Raw genomic sequence first — 19126 nt, forward strand, 5'->3', positions numbered from 1 at the left:
ACCCTTATTATTGATATTCCACCAGTGATTGCAGACAATCTAACAAAAACAGATGTATATTTTAAAAACCTCCACTTGTATCACATTTATAGAAGCTGCTTACATTCCAAATACTAGTAAATAGAAAGTCAGTTATAACGTCCTTTGGTCGTGCAATATGAATATCTTAATTTGGTTCAATGAAAATTTATATTGAGTAATTATTTAGAAAAACATACTGATGTTCTTTAATATAGAAAAACCAAAAATTCCACCAAGGCCAGACTTTTTAGCACGGAGAGTAACATCGGCGTCAATACGAAGAAAAGACTTCTACAATACAGCAGATGACAACAAAGAAGTAGAAACGGAGGATAAAATATTTGAGCATAATTTTGGTGCATCTGTTCGACGCGCAATGGGTACATTTAGCATAAAACTACCAAAATCGGACGATGATGAGAATGATAAGTCTTCAAGGTATGTATAAAGTAAAACACAGAAAAACTTAACAACGAGATGAATTCAAAACGGATAGTCCTTAATCAAATGTCAAAATCAAATGCTCAAACATATCAAACGAACTGATAACAACTTTATATTCCTGACTTGGTACAGGCATTTTCTTATTATATGTAGAAAATAGTGGATTGAACATGGTTTTATAGCTAGCTAAACCTTCACTTGTATGCAAGTCGAAAGGTGTAAGTATAAGTGTATATTATTGAAATATATTTATAAATTTCTTGTTATTGTCTCTGCAGTTAAATAAGTTAAGAAATAATACTTCTATCGGACATCAACATGTTACTTTGTATAGATATAAAAAGACCACGAATTACATTGAATGAATTTATAAACCAAAAAATGGGACCACAAAAAAGTCTGACTGAGGATTGGTCCGACTGTCAACAAGGTATAAGATCATTAAATTATCATACAAGATGCGCGTTTGTCCACAATGTCATACTGGTGAATTACACTTATATTTTAGCGAGAGCAGTGATGACGATATAGAAGAACGACTTGAAGCTACACTAGGACCGAATATTGATAAACATATCACAATTAAAGATGCTTCACAGTTATGGCAAACATTGAGAAGAGATACAAAGCAGCGCAGCATTATACAGCATATGCAGGATATATCAGATGAAACTGGTAAAAAAAGTAAAGCCATGTTTTTCAATATAACACGTAAAAAGTATTAAGTCATTTATAATCTCTCAATTAATTTATGTAAATTCGTTTGCAGTTGAATAGAATCTTTTCAGTCTGTGTTTAGTTATTTTAATCTAAAGGCTTACATCAACATCATATTGCTTTTTCTGAAAAGCTAATAGACACTACTAATTTGACTGCAAGCAAATTGCCTGAACAGTACTGAATTAACCGCAGTTGATAACTGTGAATATTGAATGAAACTGCAAATAACTGACAAGTTATATTGTTCAGATTTGTCAGATAATGTAAAGATTAAAGTGACCTTTTCAGACTTAAATTCATTTACTAGTGAAACATATAATGAATAGAATATTATGATGAGTGAACTTCAATAGGACAGGTCTTCGCAAATGATCTCTGATGGTCAATGTGAGGTCGTAAACAATAGCCGTATTACACATGACAGTACATACCCTCTGATAATTTTAATATGGCATGTCACATTAGATACGATCGCAAACACAGAGTGTAATTGTTGTGTTAGTCAGTTTGAAGACGATTTCTGTAAAGTACCAGTACTTGCTTTATTTTCCGTACGACATTCCCTCGCCATTCATTAATTGGATAAATCGAAGACAGTACTCTATAGTTCTAATGTGATATTGATTGTAAATCTATAAAACTATTATGTAGCATATCTGACACATTGAATTATTGTAGACGCAACACCGGATCCAAGTCAACAAAAATTAAATATGCGACCAAATAGAAGAGGTAATGAACGTGATACAATTCAAGAGGACGAAAACGAGGTAAGATGATCATTATTTTAAAGTAATATAAATGCATGCATGGATCAACTATGCTAAATAAGAAGTGTTAGATAAATCATTGTAACGTTGCTTTTATTATAAATTGGTCAATAAAATTTTACAGACGATACAATTTCAACTTCTTTATATCATTATATATATTATTAAAATGTACAGGTGGAATATTGAAATTAGCTAATTGATGTCTTTGTATATATAGTTGTATATCACTAAAAAAAATTAATCAGAACTATAAGTCTAAAAGTTTACAGCATAGAAGCTTAAAGTTTGAACACACAAGTGTGAAAATTCCGATACATCACAAAATGAATCTTTAACCGATACCGTTTTCACTACTCTATAGATTAGTTCTTTGGGGATCTACGAACAATCCTGTGCGTCTGTATGTCTATGTTTGTCTTCCTTGAAAGTGCAACTAGGGACTGGGTGATTAACTGAGATAAACTAGATTTGTAGAACACTACCTGCTACTAATCATAGGGAAATATACATCCATTCAAACATTTTAAAGCTGAACTGATGGAATTTTCAGGACATGATTACTTTTGTGAGTTCACTCACGCTTATCAGTTGCCAAGGATTAAAAATGTTTTAAAGAACAGTGGGATGAATACTTGTTTAAACTTTGAAAAAAAAGAAAACCTTATAACATATGTTTTGTCTGATGATTGAAATATACAAATTGCACCAGAAGGAAAAATATATATTTCAAGTAAAATACATAATCTACTGTTTTACATACTAGGAATTAGAAAGCAGAATAAGCGCTGCTTCAGAAATTGACGGGTCTAATATATACCTACGCAATGAAAAACAGATTACAGAAAACAGAAAATCGAGCAAAAACGAAGAAATGTTAGAAAAAGCTATTAAGGACTTAAACAGAGAATCAAGGGAGTTTGATGATAGGCGATTTAAATTTTCTGCAACTTGTTATCGACCTAAAAGTAAAGGATTTGATAAAGGTAACAAATATAGTGTACTTTTTTTTTACAATTGCTAAATCTTATTGACATGTTAACAAGATTATTCATGAAAAACCTAGTGTAAACAATACCTCTATTCAACAGAAACATAACCAACAAGTAATGTATACACATATACAGATATGAGTTTTTTAAAGAAAGTATACCAATGTGTGTTGAGATGACAATGTTCCGAAGTAACAGAAAAAATTGTGTGACACACGTCTTATAGTTTATATAAACTTCTTAAAGACTCACCATAAATCTAATTGCATCGTTTTCCATCTTTCTATACATTTTGGTTTGATTTAATTTCCATATAATTGCCTCTTCAGGCTCATAAATTAACTTGCAACTACCCAACTATAGTCGCCGTCACGTAAAATTGGCACCATGTTTTTTGTCAAAATTTTCTTAAATATCGACCGCGTTTACTAAAGATCATGTTTTTCAATTAGTGGAATAAAAATCCTGTCCAAATATCCACTACTGTCCTACCTTTTATTGTGTTTGCACTGTATAATCCTGACCTTCACATTTTTCAAGATTATTTAACATTGTAAAACCGCCATCTTGGTTTCTATGAGGATCCCTTATTCCATAACATTCGTTACTCTCCGGTAATATCATAGTCATTGATGATACAATTTCTCGCGCTTTTTTACGTAAAGATGACGAAAAGCTCCGAGAGACACAAGAAAATGGAGAGCACGTGGAACTCCACGGCAACACTTCCGATAATAACAATGTCGGATTCCACCATACAAAATTATCTTGGATTATGTGAAGGTCAGGATTATACAGTGCAAACACAATAAAAGGTAGGACAGTAGTGGATATTTGAACAGGATTTTTATTCCGCTATTTGAAAAACATGATCTTTAGTAAACGCGGTCGATATTTAAGAAAAATTTAACTAAAAACATGGTGCCAATTTTAAGTGACGGCGACTATAAGTTGCTATTTGATGAATTTGTTTTTATTGAAACTAGTAATTTTTCATATAAAAACCATAGTTAAATTTGTTTCCAAATAAGGTAATTTCAAAGTAATTAAGTCAGTTTAAAAGGAATCAGAAATCGTTAGACAATGTTAATTGGTATATATATTTTCGAAAACTATTTTTTTTAAATAGTGCCTTTTTTTTTTAGCTTTCTCTGAAAGATATGATAATTGCCGCAAGACACATGTCAACATTTTTAATTATAATGACCTTAAGTTTATTAATTACGATGTTTTTATGTGTCAAAAGCCAAATCAATGAAACATATTAAAGGACATTAAAATACACAAATTGAGATTACACAAAGTACAAATAAAGTAATGTTTTAACAGGTCCTGCAGCAAATCAACTGACTAAAGGTATCCATCGTAGCAGACCACTGGTAAGTACGAATAATTTATTTAAGTCAATATGTGGTAAGTTTTCTAAGATATATGTCAAATTATTGTTTCAACCAGACCATGGCTTGTTGTCAAATGGACACATGTATTTGTGTTTGTATTTGTTTTGTATCCATACTGTTGAATTAAGACTGCTAAATAAATATGGTACCTAATAAAATAATTCGAAACATAATTGGTAGTACTTCTTAAGTGAAATCTATAGTTTCGATTGTCCCTCTGGTATCTTTCGTCCCTCTTTTATGACAATATATTAACGATTTCTAACTGTCCAATATAACAAATGGTTAAATACTAGTATCCATGTATCCTTTTAATTGACAAGTTTTAATGGGTATTTCAAATGGAAGTGTTCTCCAATGATAACATATATTGTATCTGCTGTGATATGAGGTTGTTATGGTGAACAACTGTGAAAGGATAGGAAAATGGTATGCAAAATACACCTAATTTAATCGATTTATACCCTCAATAAAAGTTGCAATGGTATATCATCTACAAATTATAATAGATGGACAATATTTAAAACAGTTCCGTATAAAAATATAGTTATGATGTCATAAAATAATTGTCTCTCTCCATTTTTATATTCGTGATATTAACCATATAAAATGCAATATATAAAGTAAACCCAAACGTTATTTTATAGTACGAAACATGAGTAATGCTGGTAATAAAAGAGTCAAATTTTAAAGGTCAATTATGCAGCGTTAGAGGGCAAAGTTCCAGTATATAAGAATAGATAAATAAATAAACACTCTGGTAATCAGTATAATACAATCAGAAATTAATAAACACAATAGCAGTAATAAACACTATATCTTTAGTTGAAGCGATCCGACTCTGATCAGACAGAAGTGAGGCATGCTCAGCGTGTTCAGCTTGCTGCCAGAAAGCTTGCGATACAAAGGCAACAAAACAAACTATTCATGGCTCAGGAGATCAAACGGCAACTAGAAGAAGCAGAAGTAGAGCTATGTGACGTAGAACAACAGGGAGTTGAAATAGAAAAGCAACTGAAAGAAAACGCTGAAAGTAAGCAAACAGTTGAAACTCAAAATTCTGATTTATCATTTCCTGTTTACCGAATATTTAATTTATTTTTACACATAATTACAATACATGCCATTTTGTTCATTTATCAGGAAGAAGCAGGAGCTTCGTGATGTTCTTGTTTTTTGGTACCAAGTTTTATGTATGCATATTATAACGTGTGATATGTTTTAACAGTCGTCATCACTCATCTGCTTACCCTTCCGGAGCACCTGAGATCACCCCTTGTTTTTGGTGGGGTTCTTGTAACTTCTTCTTCAGTTTTCTATGTTGTGTCATGTATACTATTGTTTGTCTGTTTGTCTTTTTTTCATTTTAAGCCTTGGTGTTGTCAGTTTATTTTCGGTTAATGAGTTTGACTGTCCCTCTGGTATCTTTCGTTCCTCACTTCTACTATCGTGGTTTACAAGGCATGCATTTGATCTAAAGAAACACTACTAGAATTAACATGAATAAAGCTTACAATACTATTGTAGACTCATTGTGATGTTAAAATTTTCAACTTATTGCCTTTTGTTGGCTGTTGTTCGTGTGTTTCTTTGTCAATTGTATTCTCCAATTTATTTATATTGTAGTCCTGTAGTGTTGAGTTGTCATCTTAATGTTATATTTCACATGGCTATAAAAGGGGAGGTTTGGCATGCCACAAAACCAGGTTCAACCCGTCATTTTTTTCTTTGAAAATGTCCTGTACCAAGTCAGGAATATGGCCATTGTTATATTATAGTTCGTTTCTGTATGTGTTACATTTTAACGTTGCGTCGTTTGTTTTCTCTTATTTTTGAGTGTAAATTCACATTGCGATAAGACGTGTCACGGTACTTGTCTATCCCAAATTCATGTAATTGGTTTTGATGTTATATTTGTTATTCTCGTGGGATTTTGTCTGTTGCTTGGTCCGTTTCTTTGTGTGTTACATTGTAGTGTTGTGTCGTTGTTCTCCTCTTATGTTTGATGCGTTTTTCTCGGTTTTGGTTTCTTACCCCGATTTAGTTTTTTGTCCATGGATTTATTAGTTTGAACATCGGTATACTACTGTTGCCTTTATTTAGGTAAGGTTGTAGACTTTTTGACATTTTCCCTAATTCCATTTAAATTTTATCTCTTGGTCATAACATAGATTGTAATATTTCAGTATTGGAAGAGAACAAACAAACTTTACGACGACAGCTGTGTTCATTGTACACTCGTCGACAAAAATTATTACAGTATGAAGCCGAATTACAATCAGCTAAGTATGTGAATATATTTGATAAATTTAAAATAAAATATTATATGTTATTTGCCACACTTATAAACGTACATAAACTCATTTATCGCTATTTTGTGTATTTTTCCTTTGATTTATTTTGTTAATTTTTCATACATATCATGCTACTTGCTTGAGATGGAAAACTATCGCTAGAAACTTAGGAGGCACGTGACGTTGCTAATGTAATTGACAATAAATTGACAGCGTTATCATAGGTAAAATAGCGATAAACAGGTTATCATTAGTCATCTCAACTCAATTGCTTTTCTCGATTTCGCCCTACCGGTTCAAGGGAGAAAACCAGTATCGTTGAGATGATCAACAATAATCTATAATTATTTGGTCCTTGAGCTCAAATGTAAATTTGAACTACATCAAACTCCAGACACTGATCATTCAGGTCCAACATTATGTTTTTAACTGTACAGACATTAATCTAAAAGCATATCCATTCCTTTGGCTTTATACCTATTTAACAATTGTGCAAAATATTTCAAACTTGCTTCCACTAAATTTATAGTTTAGAAAACTATTATACTATCTTAAATCTAGATAAAACATAAGATGCATTCAGATTTTGCAGTTAAAGTCACTACAGCATCTCATGATCAGATACATACATCATGTTATATTATTTATGTTTAGTATTTAGTATTATAATTGCAGCGATCAATTTTTGCCCCCAAGTCCAAAAGAAGAAATTAGTGAAATAAGTCCGCGTAATAGCTCTAGCGAGGAAGAAGAATACGTTATTGTTGAAAAGTATGAATCTCAAGCTTTTGGAATTGACAATGTCACAAAGAAGACAAGTGTTGAGGCAGTCGAAACAGACAAAATGTTTGACATGCAAAATCCCTCAGAAATAGCAAATGACGTCAACGAAGTGGCTCCAAAAATTATCTCCCCTGATGTAAAATCCACGCCTAATATCGCAGACGACGGAAGTCAATCCGAAGCTACTGGTGGAGATATTTTGTCTGCTGAAATTGAAAGTATGAAGTCAATCAAATAATAAATTCAGACAAAAGCCAAATACTCTTAATGAATAAGAAATAAAAGTGGCAAACAATGTGCAACAATGATAGTTTTCTTGCATTAATGTTTTACACTACAATATATAAATTCAATTTTGCACCGGCTTTTTGCTCACTCAGAATACATAAAATATTAACTCTAAACACATCTTTTATTTCTTTTATTTGTTAAGGTTTTTATACATCCTTGGCTTTATTTTCAAGTGAACATTTCATTTTTTATTTTGTTTTCAGAACTTACATTTGTTGATGAATATACAACTGGAACTCAAAATTGGGAATGTCCGTTCTGTACACTTTACAATGACGACACAAACAGCTTTTGTGATGCCTGTGAAGGTAAGTAGAATTCTATTGAGTTTATTCATGGAATATTGACTGGACACTAGAGTTATGAGATTTAAACTATTGTTGGTTTTCATTATATAAACACCTGTACCTTAAAATCTCTACTTGATTGAAAAGAGTACAAGGTACTGCTGATTGTTCTTGTACTAATCTTCTGAAAGACAAAAAGATTTAAAAAAAAAAATCTTAGTTCGTTAATTTCACTTTGAGATATATTGTTTATAACCTTTCACTTAAGGAAGTTCGCTACTCAGTTTCAAAATAACAAGCTTTTCATAACACTAGTATATATCAAAAGAGGATTAATAAAGGAACAAAAACAGCAAAAAAAAATATATAGGTCAATGTGCTTGTTTTCGAGATAATTGCCATTGAAATTTTGGCGGGAAAATTTTCTCTCTTGATTGTTCATAGCTTTATCATTGACGGGATCAAGTTCTCAAAAACTAATAAGAAATAACAAGGATTTTATAAGATTTTAACAGATGGCTTATAATTATACGTGTAAAAGATTTATAAAATACAAAGTGGGGGTCAATGGGCAAATTTTTATTAGGCATTCAAATGGGTAAAACCAGAGGATTCCGAAAATCTGGCTAAAATCCCAAAACATGACAAGCGAACATCCTCAACAATATACATTTTAGTGAGTGCATCTCATGTTTCCCAGTCAACTTGATATTGAGGACTTTACCGAGACTAGAGAGGTCTGTTTTAAATTTTGATAATTTCTCGATATTGACACAGATGGAAAACCACCAAATAGAAAGTCGCTCGGCTCTGTCTGACTGTCCGTTAACTTTCTATGGTTATTTTGAAGGGAATTATTTTATAAGTGACATATGCAAAACCCCAAGATGCAAGTATCAATCTGTTTAACTTCTTGTGATTCCTAATTTTATCCTGCATCGCCAAAGATGAGAGAAGGTCTCGTATCGGCTCGACTCTGTCTGCCTGTCTGTTAACTTTCTATGGTTATTTTGAAGGGAATTATTTTATATATGTTATTTGATATTCATGTGTTTTAGGGTTTTTCCATTTTTATCCGCCGTGCTGCCATTTCTGATGGAACAATTTGAAATTTTTGAACATTCACTGTAAAAGGACTATTGTCGTCGGGATTTTTGTTCGGCATCAATGCAACCTCTATCAATTCCATGCAGAGACGCAGACCCAGACTCGGTATTTGTCTGGTGTGTTAGTTTGATTCATTTTTCTAATTGATTTTAGAGAATTAAATATCGGTCGACTGCGGGCATAATTCAAATTGAGTTTATGTCATAGGGGAATTATGACCAATTCAAGGTATTTCTTTAGTTCGACAACAGTTAAGACTAATTCATTAGTACCTATTATCTGTTTGTATATGTCCAGGTGCAGTTTAACAGTGGAAAGGTATAAAGAAGAATAGAAAGTCTCCCTAGACATGGATGAAGCTTTCCCACTTTTAGTCTTATATTAATTTGATTCGTGCTGTCTGTTCTCTTTAAGTTCAAAATTTTTCACCTTTAAATTAAAGAAGACACGGTTTGCTTGGAATTTTGTAGCTTAATTCTTTGTAAAAGATACTATAGACACTTACCAAATAAACTCATCATAGATACCAGGATCAAAATATGTTATAATTAAGCCAGACGCGCGTTTCGTCTAAAAAAGACTCATCATTATTTATTATGATCAAAGACATTCGATGAACTTTGATTGGTAAATATATTGATATCAAATAGATAAAAGGATGAGGCTACAATTCTATAAACAATTTGTTACGTGTTTAATTAATTGAACTTGTTTTGTATTTATAGCTTGGAAATGTAGCATGTGTACCTATGTGAATGACACTAGGAAAAAGAAATGTGAAATGTGCTACAACAATAAACCACAACTTGATGTCCACCACAACGAATTACGTGAATCAGATGCTTAGTTTTTTTAATTTAATTTTATTTTAAACAAGATTTGTCAGAGTGAACCGATGATCATTCGTATGTGTAAGTGACGGACAAACATATGTGAATTTATATGACGAATTATTTCTGTATAGGTCTGACAAACATTATTATGTGAATTTAGATGACGAATCATTTGTGTATAGATCTGACAAAAATATATGAAGTTATGCGACGAATCATTTGTGTATAGATCTGACAAACATATGTGTAGTTATGTGACGAATCATTTTTGTATAGATCTGACAAACATATGTGTAGTTATGTGACGAATCATTTGTGTATAGATCTGACAAACATATGTGTAGTTATGTGACGAATCATTTTTGTATAGATCTGACAAACATATGTGAAGTTACGTGACGAGCAGTACATTATTTGTATCACTACAGTTGTCTTTCTTATATCAATAAAATGCATTAAACTTCTTTATCATCTTCCTTCGGTAATCCTCGGGATCATTTCTATCAAGTGTTAAGATCATTGTAGTTATTCACAGAAGGTGTTCAATTCATACAAATGAAAATCATGTTCTGGCTCTGATAAGTGGCAAAACATTTGATTTCCCGTATGTTTTCGATTTGTAGGATGACCATCAATTTGTATGAATACAACCAAAGTTTGAATCAGCAAAATAAAACAAAAACAAAAATAAATACTGCTACGAATACTGATATAATAACGATTCATATCAATCAGAATCCATAACACTTTTGCAAGTATTTTTGGGATTTATATCAATATTTTTTGTCCAGTTGCTTCGATGGTAATTAAATGCTGTGTAACTGACGTTTATATCAATATGTGCGGTATTAAATAACTGTTTCCTTCCAAGATTGTGTCTTAAGTCTATATTTTAAATAAGTTAGTTAGTATTTTAAGATGTAGATTAAATTTCTATGTAATTTTATGGTATTAGACGATATGAGACATCGTTTGGAAAATATCTAACCGGATTTCAATCAATTAAGTCGATAGTAGAAATCAGATTTCGAAATCTGTTAAATCCAAAAAAGAAGAGACAAATTCAAATTGAAAACTCAAAAACAAGCCAGACTGGATGCATTAAAATGACAAGTGTCACCTGATATACATGTATCGTCCGCCATGCAAAACGACCTTAAATCAAAATGCCACAATAGGATATTAGACCAACCTGTTAAAATAATGAACATACGATCAATCTTTTCTGTATTGAGTAGAGATATAAAAAAGAGTATCGGTCAACCAACAGAAATCCGTGATGATTAACATGAAATTTCAATTTCATTATAATTCAGTGGGAATAGTTTTTATGTAGTGAGAACACCTTTGTAAGTTGTAGAACATCATCAACATACTAATATCTTAATGGGAAATTCAAGTTTTTTGCATGATACATTTTGTTTTACTTGAAGTTATGTATTCAGTCTGCTCAATAAATGGTACTTAAGCACACCCGCCAGTAGTAGTACTTTACCACTATTAGTACCCATTTAAATACGAAATGTCTACTAAAATATCACTTCTACCACCAAACTTAACAAATACGTTGTCTATCATTTTGATAATATATTCTGCGGTGTATTTTAAATGTGGAAATTATTGAAGTTCTTCGAAAAGTAATATGTTTCATGACCTTAAGCAAGGGTAACACATATATAGTTTGAGGAAACAATAGTTTGAAATTGATTAGGGCAATATGCGAGTACCACAACATTGATGACCAGATGAGTGAATGAAATATTAGAATTGGAAACAAATATCAATCGGTTTCTTAAATTGAATACAATGGTTACTAACATTTAACATAATGAAGGCATGCACACATTCTTTATCAGCAAATCACGTATGCTGATCTTAATTAAGAATTGTCTTGACATTTGTGATAAGGTATTGTTGGGGCGCAACTTTTTGGAATTTTGGGGTGCTCAATGCTCTTGAACTTTGTACTTGTTTGGCTTCATAACTATTTTGATCTGAGCGTCACTGATGAGTATTATGTAGACGAAACTCGCGTCTGGCGTATTAAATTATAATATTGGTACCTTTGATAACTTATAAGTGTCTATAAAGCACCCGTGTTTTATGTCTGTAATAGAAATATCTCATATTTTCAAGGCAGACAGGTTGTTGAAATTCACCAAGAAGTTACAATTGAAGGTGTAACAAATCAAAAGACAAAGGACTCGCATAACAACAAAATAATAATCTAGATTTGATGAGTCGAAAGTGTCAGTGTCCCTTGGTGTGCATGCGTCAGCTGCCATGTGAATGTACATTGAATTAGAAGGGCATGACAAGGAAGACAAGACTTACAGTTTTTTCCCGATTGATTGTTATTTAAATTTTCGAATTTGGATGTTTTCCTTATCCCACTGATTAGTTCATACAATGGCATTAAGATGGTGATGGCTTTACAATTGATATTTAAGGGACATTTTATAGCTGATTATGCGCTTTATCATTTTAAGTTCGTACAGTGACCTAGTTGTTTTTTTTCTGTGTCATCTTGTCTCTTGTGAAGAGTCGTCTCATTGGCAATCACACCACATCTACTGTTTGTATGTAGCTGTTGAGAGTTTAAGAAATAAAACATGGCTCAACAACAGAACAATATTAACTTTATAAACTTCACAATGAAGTTTCTGTAGAAGAATGATTAAATGTGTTACTGCATTGTTGCTATGGCCGCCATCATAATACATAAACTCTTTCATATTTTCTAAATCTATACTTTTTGACGAGCGTTTAAAGGTCATAAAATAATTATAATATTATCATCAAGTTGAATCTCTAAGACGCTGTTAAAACAAAATACTTTTGTTAGACAGCTATATCAATATGGAAAAAAAGTAGTATGATGTATCAATAAACGGCACCAAATCCCTACGTACACATACAAAATATAATGAAACTTCAATTTTGATTTAATAGTTTTATTTGAAAGTCACATTGCAGCATTAACATAGGACAAAGACTCTCACATTACAACAGTGTATAGCATTTTTGCCACAACTACTATTAAACTGATAGTTAAATGCTGGAACTTCAGGAGAGGTAATCGAAATATATGTTTGTTTTTATATTTTTTTTATAAAATAATCTTATAATTATAATCTTAAAGAGAAATAGGAAAACAACGACAGTTATGTAGATTATTATGAGCATTATAATGAAACAATAAATTACCTGCAATCCATAACTTGAACAATGTTCAAACCAATAAATTTGCTCCACCCACATACACACAAACACACAAATATGTATCTAATATAAAACTTGTAAAATACGATTAAATTACATGTACACACATATTATAATTATAAACGTTAGAATTCGAAACATTCCCAAATAGAAAAAAAAATGAACAAATTGCTTTCAAATCATATTCAAATCTCTTTCAAACTGTGATTCTGCGATTTGTTAGTACCATTTGCTTGCGATTCATTAAGCAAATTATAAACAAATCAGAATTTTCCAAATTCCCTAAAACTTATATCTTTGTGATTTCGTTCAATTGTATGATTTGTAAGCAATTTGTTTCTGTTTTTTTGTGTGATTTCTATATGATTTGTTTACTCAGCATATCATATGAAATTATTTGAAAGAGATTTGTTAACTTTGTTAGCTAGAATGATGTGATTTCGTTATGATTTGTTAACTTAGAATATCATATGAAATGATTTGAAAATGATTTGTTATCCTTGTTAGCTATCATGGTGTGATTCATTAATGAATTGCTACAATGAATAAAATGTTAATGCATTCCAATATTCTTTGTTTATCTATCTCTCTTACTTCCGGTTGAGGTCAAATTCAAATTTCAAATACTGTCATATATTAACTGAACAAAACTGGTTGCAAAATGAGGAGTTTTATCTAGTCTTTGAAAGATGACGGTGGTAAAGAATCTCAGTTATTAATTTATAATTTCACATAATTTATTCAACTAATACTATTCAAACATTAACCTTTGAAATTCAGAAACTGTGCATTTCGTTATAATCTTGATAATTTTGTACTGTAAGGATTAATTTTTAAATAAAAAATGTATTGAAAGACTAGCTTCCCGAGCCACCAGACAAAATTCACTGACAAGTTTAATGTTTCAATTGTTGATGATGTTTACCGACCAGGTCCAGGGCAAAATGTACAATGCAGCAGATTTATACCAAGACTAAGACAATTCACCTATTCGACATCATTCTACATAGTACACGTGGTTGCCAATGATTTTTTTCAAATTTTGTTATAGTCAAATTCGGGAGAGAAGTAAGAGAATAATTTGTCCCTCATCGCAACCAAAGATAGTATTCCTTTTTACAATTAGAGGAATAGCTATTGAAGGTAAAATGAAGACAATTGCGCTTCAAAGATTGGGGGTTTCAGCTTTCTGAGGGTTTCAAGGACAGAACATATTTTTGATCCGGATGTAAATGATTAAATCTGTGAATTGATGATTGATACCATTTACGATTTGCTTGTGATTTGCTTGAGTGGGGAAAATATGATTTACTTCTAATTTAGCAAAGATTTGATAACAACTGTTTATAATTTCTTCCTAATTTGAAAACGATTTGTTTATGATTTGGTTGAGGTAGGAATATGATTTACTTCTGATTTGTTAAAGATTTTAAAACAATTTCTTTACGATCTGAAAACAATTCGTTTGTTATTTGCTTGAAATAGGACAGCAATTACTTCTGATTTGTTAATGATTTCAGAACAATTTCTTGACAATTTGTTTATGATTTGCTTATGATTTGTTAGCAAATTGTTAGTGATTTGTTATTGTGATTTGTAAGCCCATTTGCATGTGAAATTTTATCTCTTTCAAATCACAAAGAAATCATACGATTTGTTTATCATTTGTTACCATGATTTGTTCCTCACTTTTTTTTGTTTAGGTTGGTGATTATTCCCATTCTACAAATTCAAACTTTCCCAAATACGAACGGTATAATAACTAATGGTAGTAATTATGATAAGAACGACTTGCATGAATAAGCACGATAAACTTGAATACCAAAAAAAATAAGAATTTTCAACCGCCTTTTACATTTACATTAATTATTCGTCGAATAAAAAAAAAAACGAATTTTTTTATCAATTTGTTCATTTTTACGCCTATGATGTCATCTAAAATCATTTACAGGCTAGGCAAAAGATTCACGTGAACTATCATGGTGATGATCACGAGATGGATGTTCACGTTGTGGTTTCTTGCTGTAGCACATTACACATTCCTTCCTTCTTCTGTCGTAACCGTTTACATGCGGGCATTTGTTGCATTTCCAAGCTATAATTATAATACATGCACTTAAATGAGTGGAAAATAAAATTTATATTTCAAATAACACGATAGCGTTTATGAGATTAATTTCTCCTCCTTTAATTTGGTAAACAAGTTCAGCATGAGTTTCCAAATGTGAAAACATTTTTGTTTATTGTACAGTTTATCTTTCAAATAAACGCACATCGTATTGAATTCGTTACAATGATAATTTACTTCACAATAAAAAAAAGTATTGTTTTACAGTAATGTTGTATTTATTCCTTATATTATTTATTATGTAGTATTTGAATGAAAATGGAAATGCAAGACAGTCGAGTAGATGAAATTAAGTTATTGAATGTGGTTAAATTAATGTGCATTCCCAGTTTCATATCATGAAATAAATCATTCTGGAGTTGAGCTTTAGTGTTCGTAATTTGAAGTTTTTTGTAACTTTTTTTTAATATCAATATACGCACTAAGTATAAATATGAATATATGGTAGAATGTATTATAACAACAAGACTGTTATCAAAATATATATTGTGTTTATATTGCCATGAAAGAGACCAAAACATATTGTTTTATTGAAGAAAATTCAGCACATATATTCTCACCATAACACATACTGCAAAAACTGCTTTCATCTGTATTATGAAATGTACAGCTAGGACATACCCAGTTTACTATTATAGCTTTGTTATCAACGAATATAAGTTCTGTAAAAAGAAATACAAACGTGTGTCATGTCTCATAAAAGTGCAAGTTAAGTCATAAACAGTTGTACCTTATATATATTATAAAGAATTGTATTACCACGTGACCTAGTTTCATATTTTCTATATATTGTCATTTTTTATTGTCTTTGTTTCTGTTCATATTCTTTTTAATTATAAATAAACATGTTTGTCCATATTTTATCTTTAGATTGTTTTCATGTATGTATACGTATTTGAAACTTGAGTTTTAATATATAAACTACTTACTATCAATATCTTCAGGTAATTTATCTCCACCACTAGCTTTGTATTGACTATCATCTTCTGATATCTTTGGAGAAGAATCTACACCAGATTGTGTCCTCGTAACTACCCTTATATGATATGTTAAAGTGAAAACGTTTGTTGTCTCTGTATATACATCATCCGCATGAGTAGTTTCGTCTGTTGTTGGTTCACAAGGGCTTTCAGACATAATTCCATCATCTTTTATTTCTAACGACCCGTATGTTTCCGCCCTGACCTTGTCTGAGAATGTTGTGTCCTGTAAAGTATCTGATATCCTACTAATGTTTGTGTCAGATTTTGTTTCCGTTGCATTTTGTGTTTCATACTTCCTATCAACTATGACGCCACTGGCCCTCATTGTTTCATTGAAAGTTTCAAAACCAGAAGCCACAGAATTTCTATCAAAACTGTTTTCCTCTTCTACAATTGGTATATACTCAGAAGAACATGTATCACCAGCTTCATCTTCTTGACTCGGTAAATAGTGTTCGCTGCAATGATCGAAATTTGTATAAAAAACTTTAAAGCCACAGCATAAAGTACGACGTTAAAAATATACTGTCAAAAATTCATAGTTGAAGCTTTAGGTACGACTTTACAAAGAAGATGGTCTCAACTCGGATTCAAAACAATTTAATTGTGGATACTGAACAGTTCCCTTACACATTATCTAATTATAGAAGAAACCAATGGTTAAGGAACTACACACTTAATTTATTTTGCAAATTGCAACACAATATGTTTATCCCAATAAAATAGTCTACACGAAAATATATCGTCGACATTAATATTCATAATTCCTACATTTTTTTTTATTCTTGTGTCTTTGTCAACTGATATCTTTTAATAGATCAAATACTATTACATACCTAGCTGATCTTAATTCGGCTTCATATTGAAGAAGCTTTTGTCGCCGAGTGTACAGAGAACACAACTGTCGTCGTAAACTTTGGTTACTCTCTTCAACTGAAATATTCGAATGCTTTATCAATTACATATTGAAGTAATTCCTCTACTGCTATTGTGTTCAAACTAGTCAATCATTCTAGATTTTACCTTCATGTAGTGCAAAAAGATTGCAAACCTATCTCGAATTTGTTGTCCCTTATTGAAAAACAATAAACCACTGTTCATTAATCAGTTTGTTTTCTAAACTACTTTTGTAAAATCTTAAACTTGTAAAATCTCATAAATAAACATATATAAAAAAGATTTGCAGCTAACGATAAGAAATGTTGCGTATAAGTATATAACTTCACAAAACGGTTTTAGAAGAATTTCTTTACCAACGACGTACTTTCATTCCTGAATCTGTTATCTGTTTACTACCTCTATGTTTTTGATACAGTAATTTGAACCATCTTATATGTTTTTGATACAGTAATTTGAACCATCTTATATATGTACAATACAAAGTTAATAGAGGATTTGCAGTTACCCATCGACAAAATGTGATAAATAAGTATTTTAAATTTACAATACGGTTCTCATATCAAACTGCTTAGTTCGATAATCCCTAGGTTTCATTTATTTCCAGAAAAGTCATCATTTATTTCGGTACAGATTGACATAAAATTTAAATTTTAGAAAATCCTTTTTTTTAATTCAATAAAGTGCAACTGTGACAATTTGTGGAAGTTAATTTATATGACCAAAGGGACTGGAAAGATGCTATTAATATATACCATATATAAAGAAGAATTTGCACTTTTTCCACCCGAAAAAAAAAACAATTATGTAAGCAGTGACATTTTACATTAGATTTCAACTGCTAGCTCAAGAAAAAGTTGGCAAAAAGATAGCAAAATATTGCAGATGAACTATTGGCTTACTTTCATTGTTGTCTTTGAGTTTTGTTTCTAATTCCACTCCTTGTCGTTCAACATCCTGTAACTCTTCATCAGCTTCTTCTAATTGTCGTTTTAGTTCCTGAGCAATGAATATTTGGTTTTGCTGCCTTTGTATAGCAAGCTTTCTTGCTGCAAGTTGAACACGCTGAGCATGCCTCTCTTCAGTTGGGTCAGAGTCAGTGCGTTTCAACTACAAAATCAAATTCATAACTGCTAATGTGTTTGTGATTATATCATATGTGGAAGCTTATTTAGCTATAAAGCACACTTCCTCACACTAAAAGATTGTTCCCAATAAAGGCAACAGTAGTATATAAAGTCATCATAGATACCAGGATTGAAATTTTGTATTTACGCCAGATGCGCTATCTAAAATTCATAAATCGATTGAGAGAAAACAAATCCGGGTTAACTAAATCCGATTGAACAACATCAACTATAAGAGGAAACCAACGGAACAACACACAGTGCAACAAAAACAAACGACAATGCAACATACATAGAAACGAACAAATTGATAACAACTGCCCAATTCATAACTTGTAACGGGAATTTTTTAAGGACACATGAGAATTTGAACCTGGTGTTATGGCTAACCGAACCTCCCACTTCAAAAGTTAAAACTCTGAAATGCTTTGTAAACGGTATTAAAACATCTTTTAAATAAATTCCTATAAATAGTGTTCCTTTTAACAATTAATAGTTTTATAATCTAGTGATTAAAATGTCGATGAAAAGCGTATATGTAAGTAGAAGTTTAATTCAAGTTTCGATTTTTTAACACCTTATACATACATGATATCTTGGTACCAACCTATGTATATTTCACAAAGTGGGATTAATATTTCAAATAGTTTAAAACTTGAAATCACCCTTCTTTAGATTCGAGCGTCACTGATGAGTCTTTTGTAGACAATTCTTCAATCATCAAAATACTAAACAATAGATAAAAGAAACACTACATGTAATGCTGAAAAAAATAAATATTCCTCCGAAATATGAAAACTATCACAAGGTACTTTTTTTAACATATT

The 19126-nt window shown here is 31.2% G+C and overlaps 2 protein-coding genes across 6 annotated transcripts in view; one reads left to right on the top strand and one right to left on the bottom strand.

The window, feature by feature from the left end:
• LOC139524153 (F-actin-monooxygenase mical1-like) overlaps positions 1–19126 on the top strand; it is a 158820-nt gene that overhangs the window by 26672 nt on the left and 113022 nt on the right. The window contains exons 15-25 of one of the 4 annotated variants that reach the window (XR_011664747.1): positions 237–459; positions 974–1140; positions 1864–1955; positions 2722–2941; positions 4277–4326; positions 5173–5380; positions 6534–6633; positions 7317–7642; positions 7919–8023; positions 9835–10073; positions 10313–10406. Coding sequence is in view for 2 of the 4 variants with exons in the window: in XM_071318762.1 (XP_071174863.1) it covers positions 237–459; positions 974–1140; positions 1864–1955; positions 2722–2941; positions 4277–4326; positions 5173–5380; positions 6534–6633; positions 7317–7642; positions 7919–8023; positions 9835–9956 (1613 nt within the window). In the remaining 2 variants the exon portion in view is untranslated. Of the gene's footprint in view, positions 1–236; positions 460–973; positions 1141–1863; positions 1956–2721; positions 2942–4276; positions 4327–5172; positions 5381–6533; positions 6634–7316; positions 7643–7918; positions 8024–9834; positions 10407–19126 lie in introns of those variants that run through there. The other 3 variants (XM_071318762.1, XM_071318761.1, XR_011664748.1) reach the window with 3 other exon arrangements.
• LOC139524152 (F-actin-monooxygenase mical1-like) overlaps positions 15042–19126 on the bottom strand; it is a 150707-nt gene continuing 146622 nt past the window's right edge. Inside the window, exons 20-24 of one of the 2 annotated variants that reach the window (XM_071318758.1) lie at positions 18075–18282; positions 17112–17208; positions 16222–16733; positions 15853–15954; positions 15042–15259 (exon numbers count right to left, since the gene is read on the bottom strand). In XM_071318758.1, coding sequence (XP_071174859.1) covers positions 15117–15259; positions 15853–15954; positions 16222–16733; positions 17112–17208; positions 18075–18282 — 1062 coding nt within the window. In that variant the 3' untranslated portion in view covers positions 15042–15116. The remainder of the gene's footprint in view (positions 15260–15852; positions 15955–16221; positions 16734–17111; positions 17209–18074; positions 18283–19126) is intronic. The other variant, XM_071318760.1, reaches the window with a different exon arrangement.

Source organism: Mytilus edulis, chromosome 5 (assembly GCF_963676685.1).
Source record: "Mytilus edulis chromosome 5, xbMytEdul2.2, whole genome shotgun sequence".
NCBI lineage: Eukaryota > Metazoa > Mollusca > Bivalvia > Mytilida > Mytilidae > Mytilus > Mytilus edulis.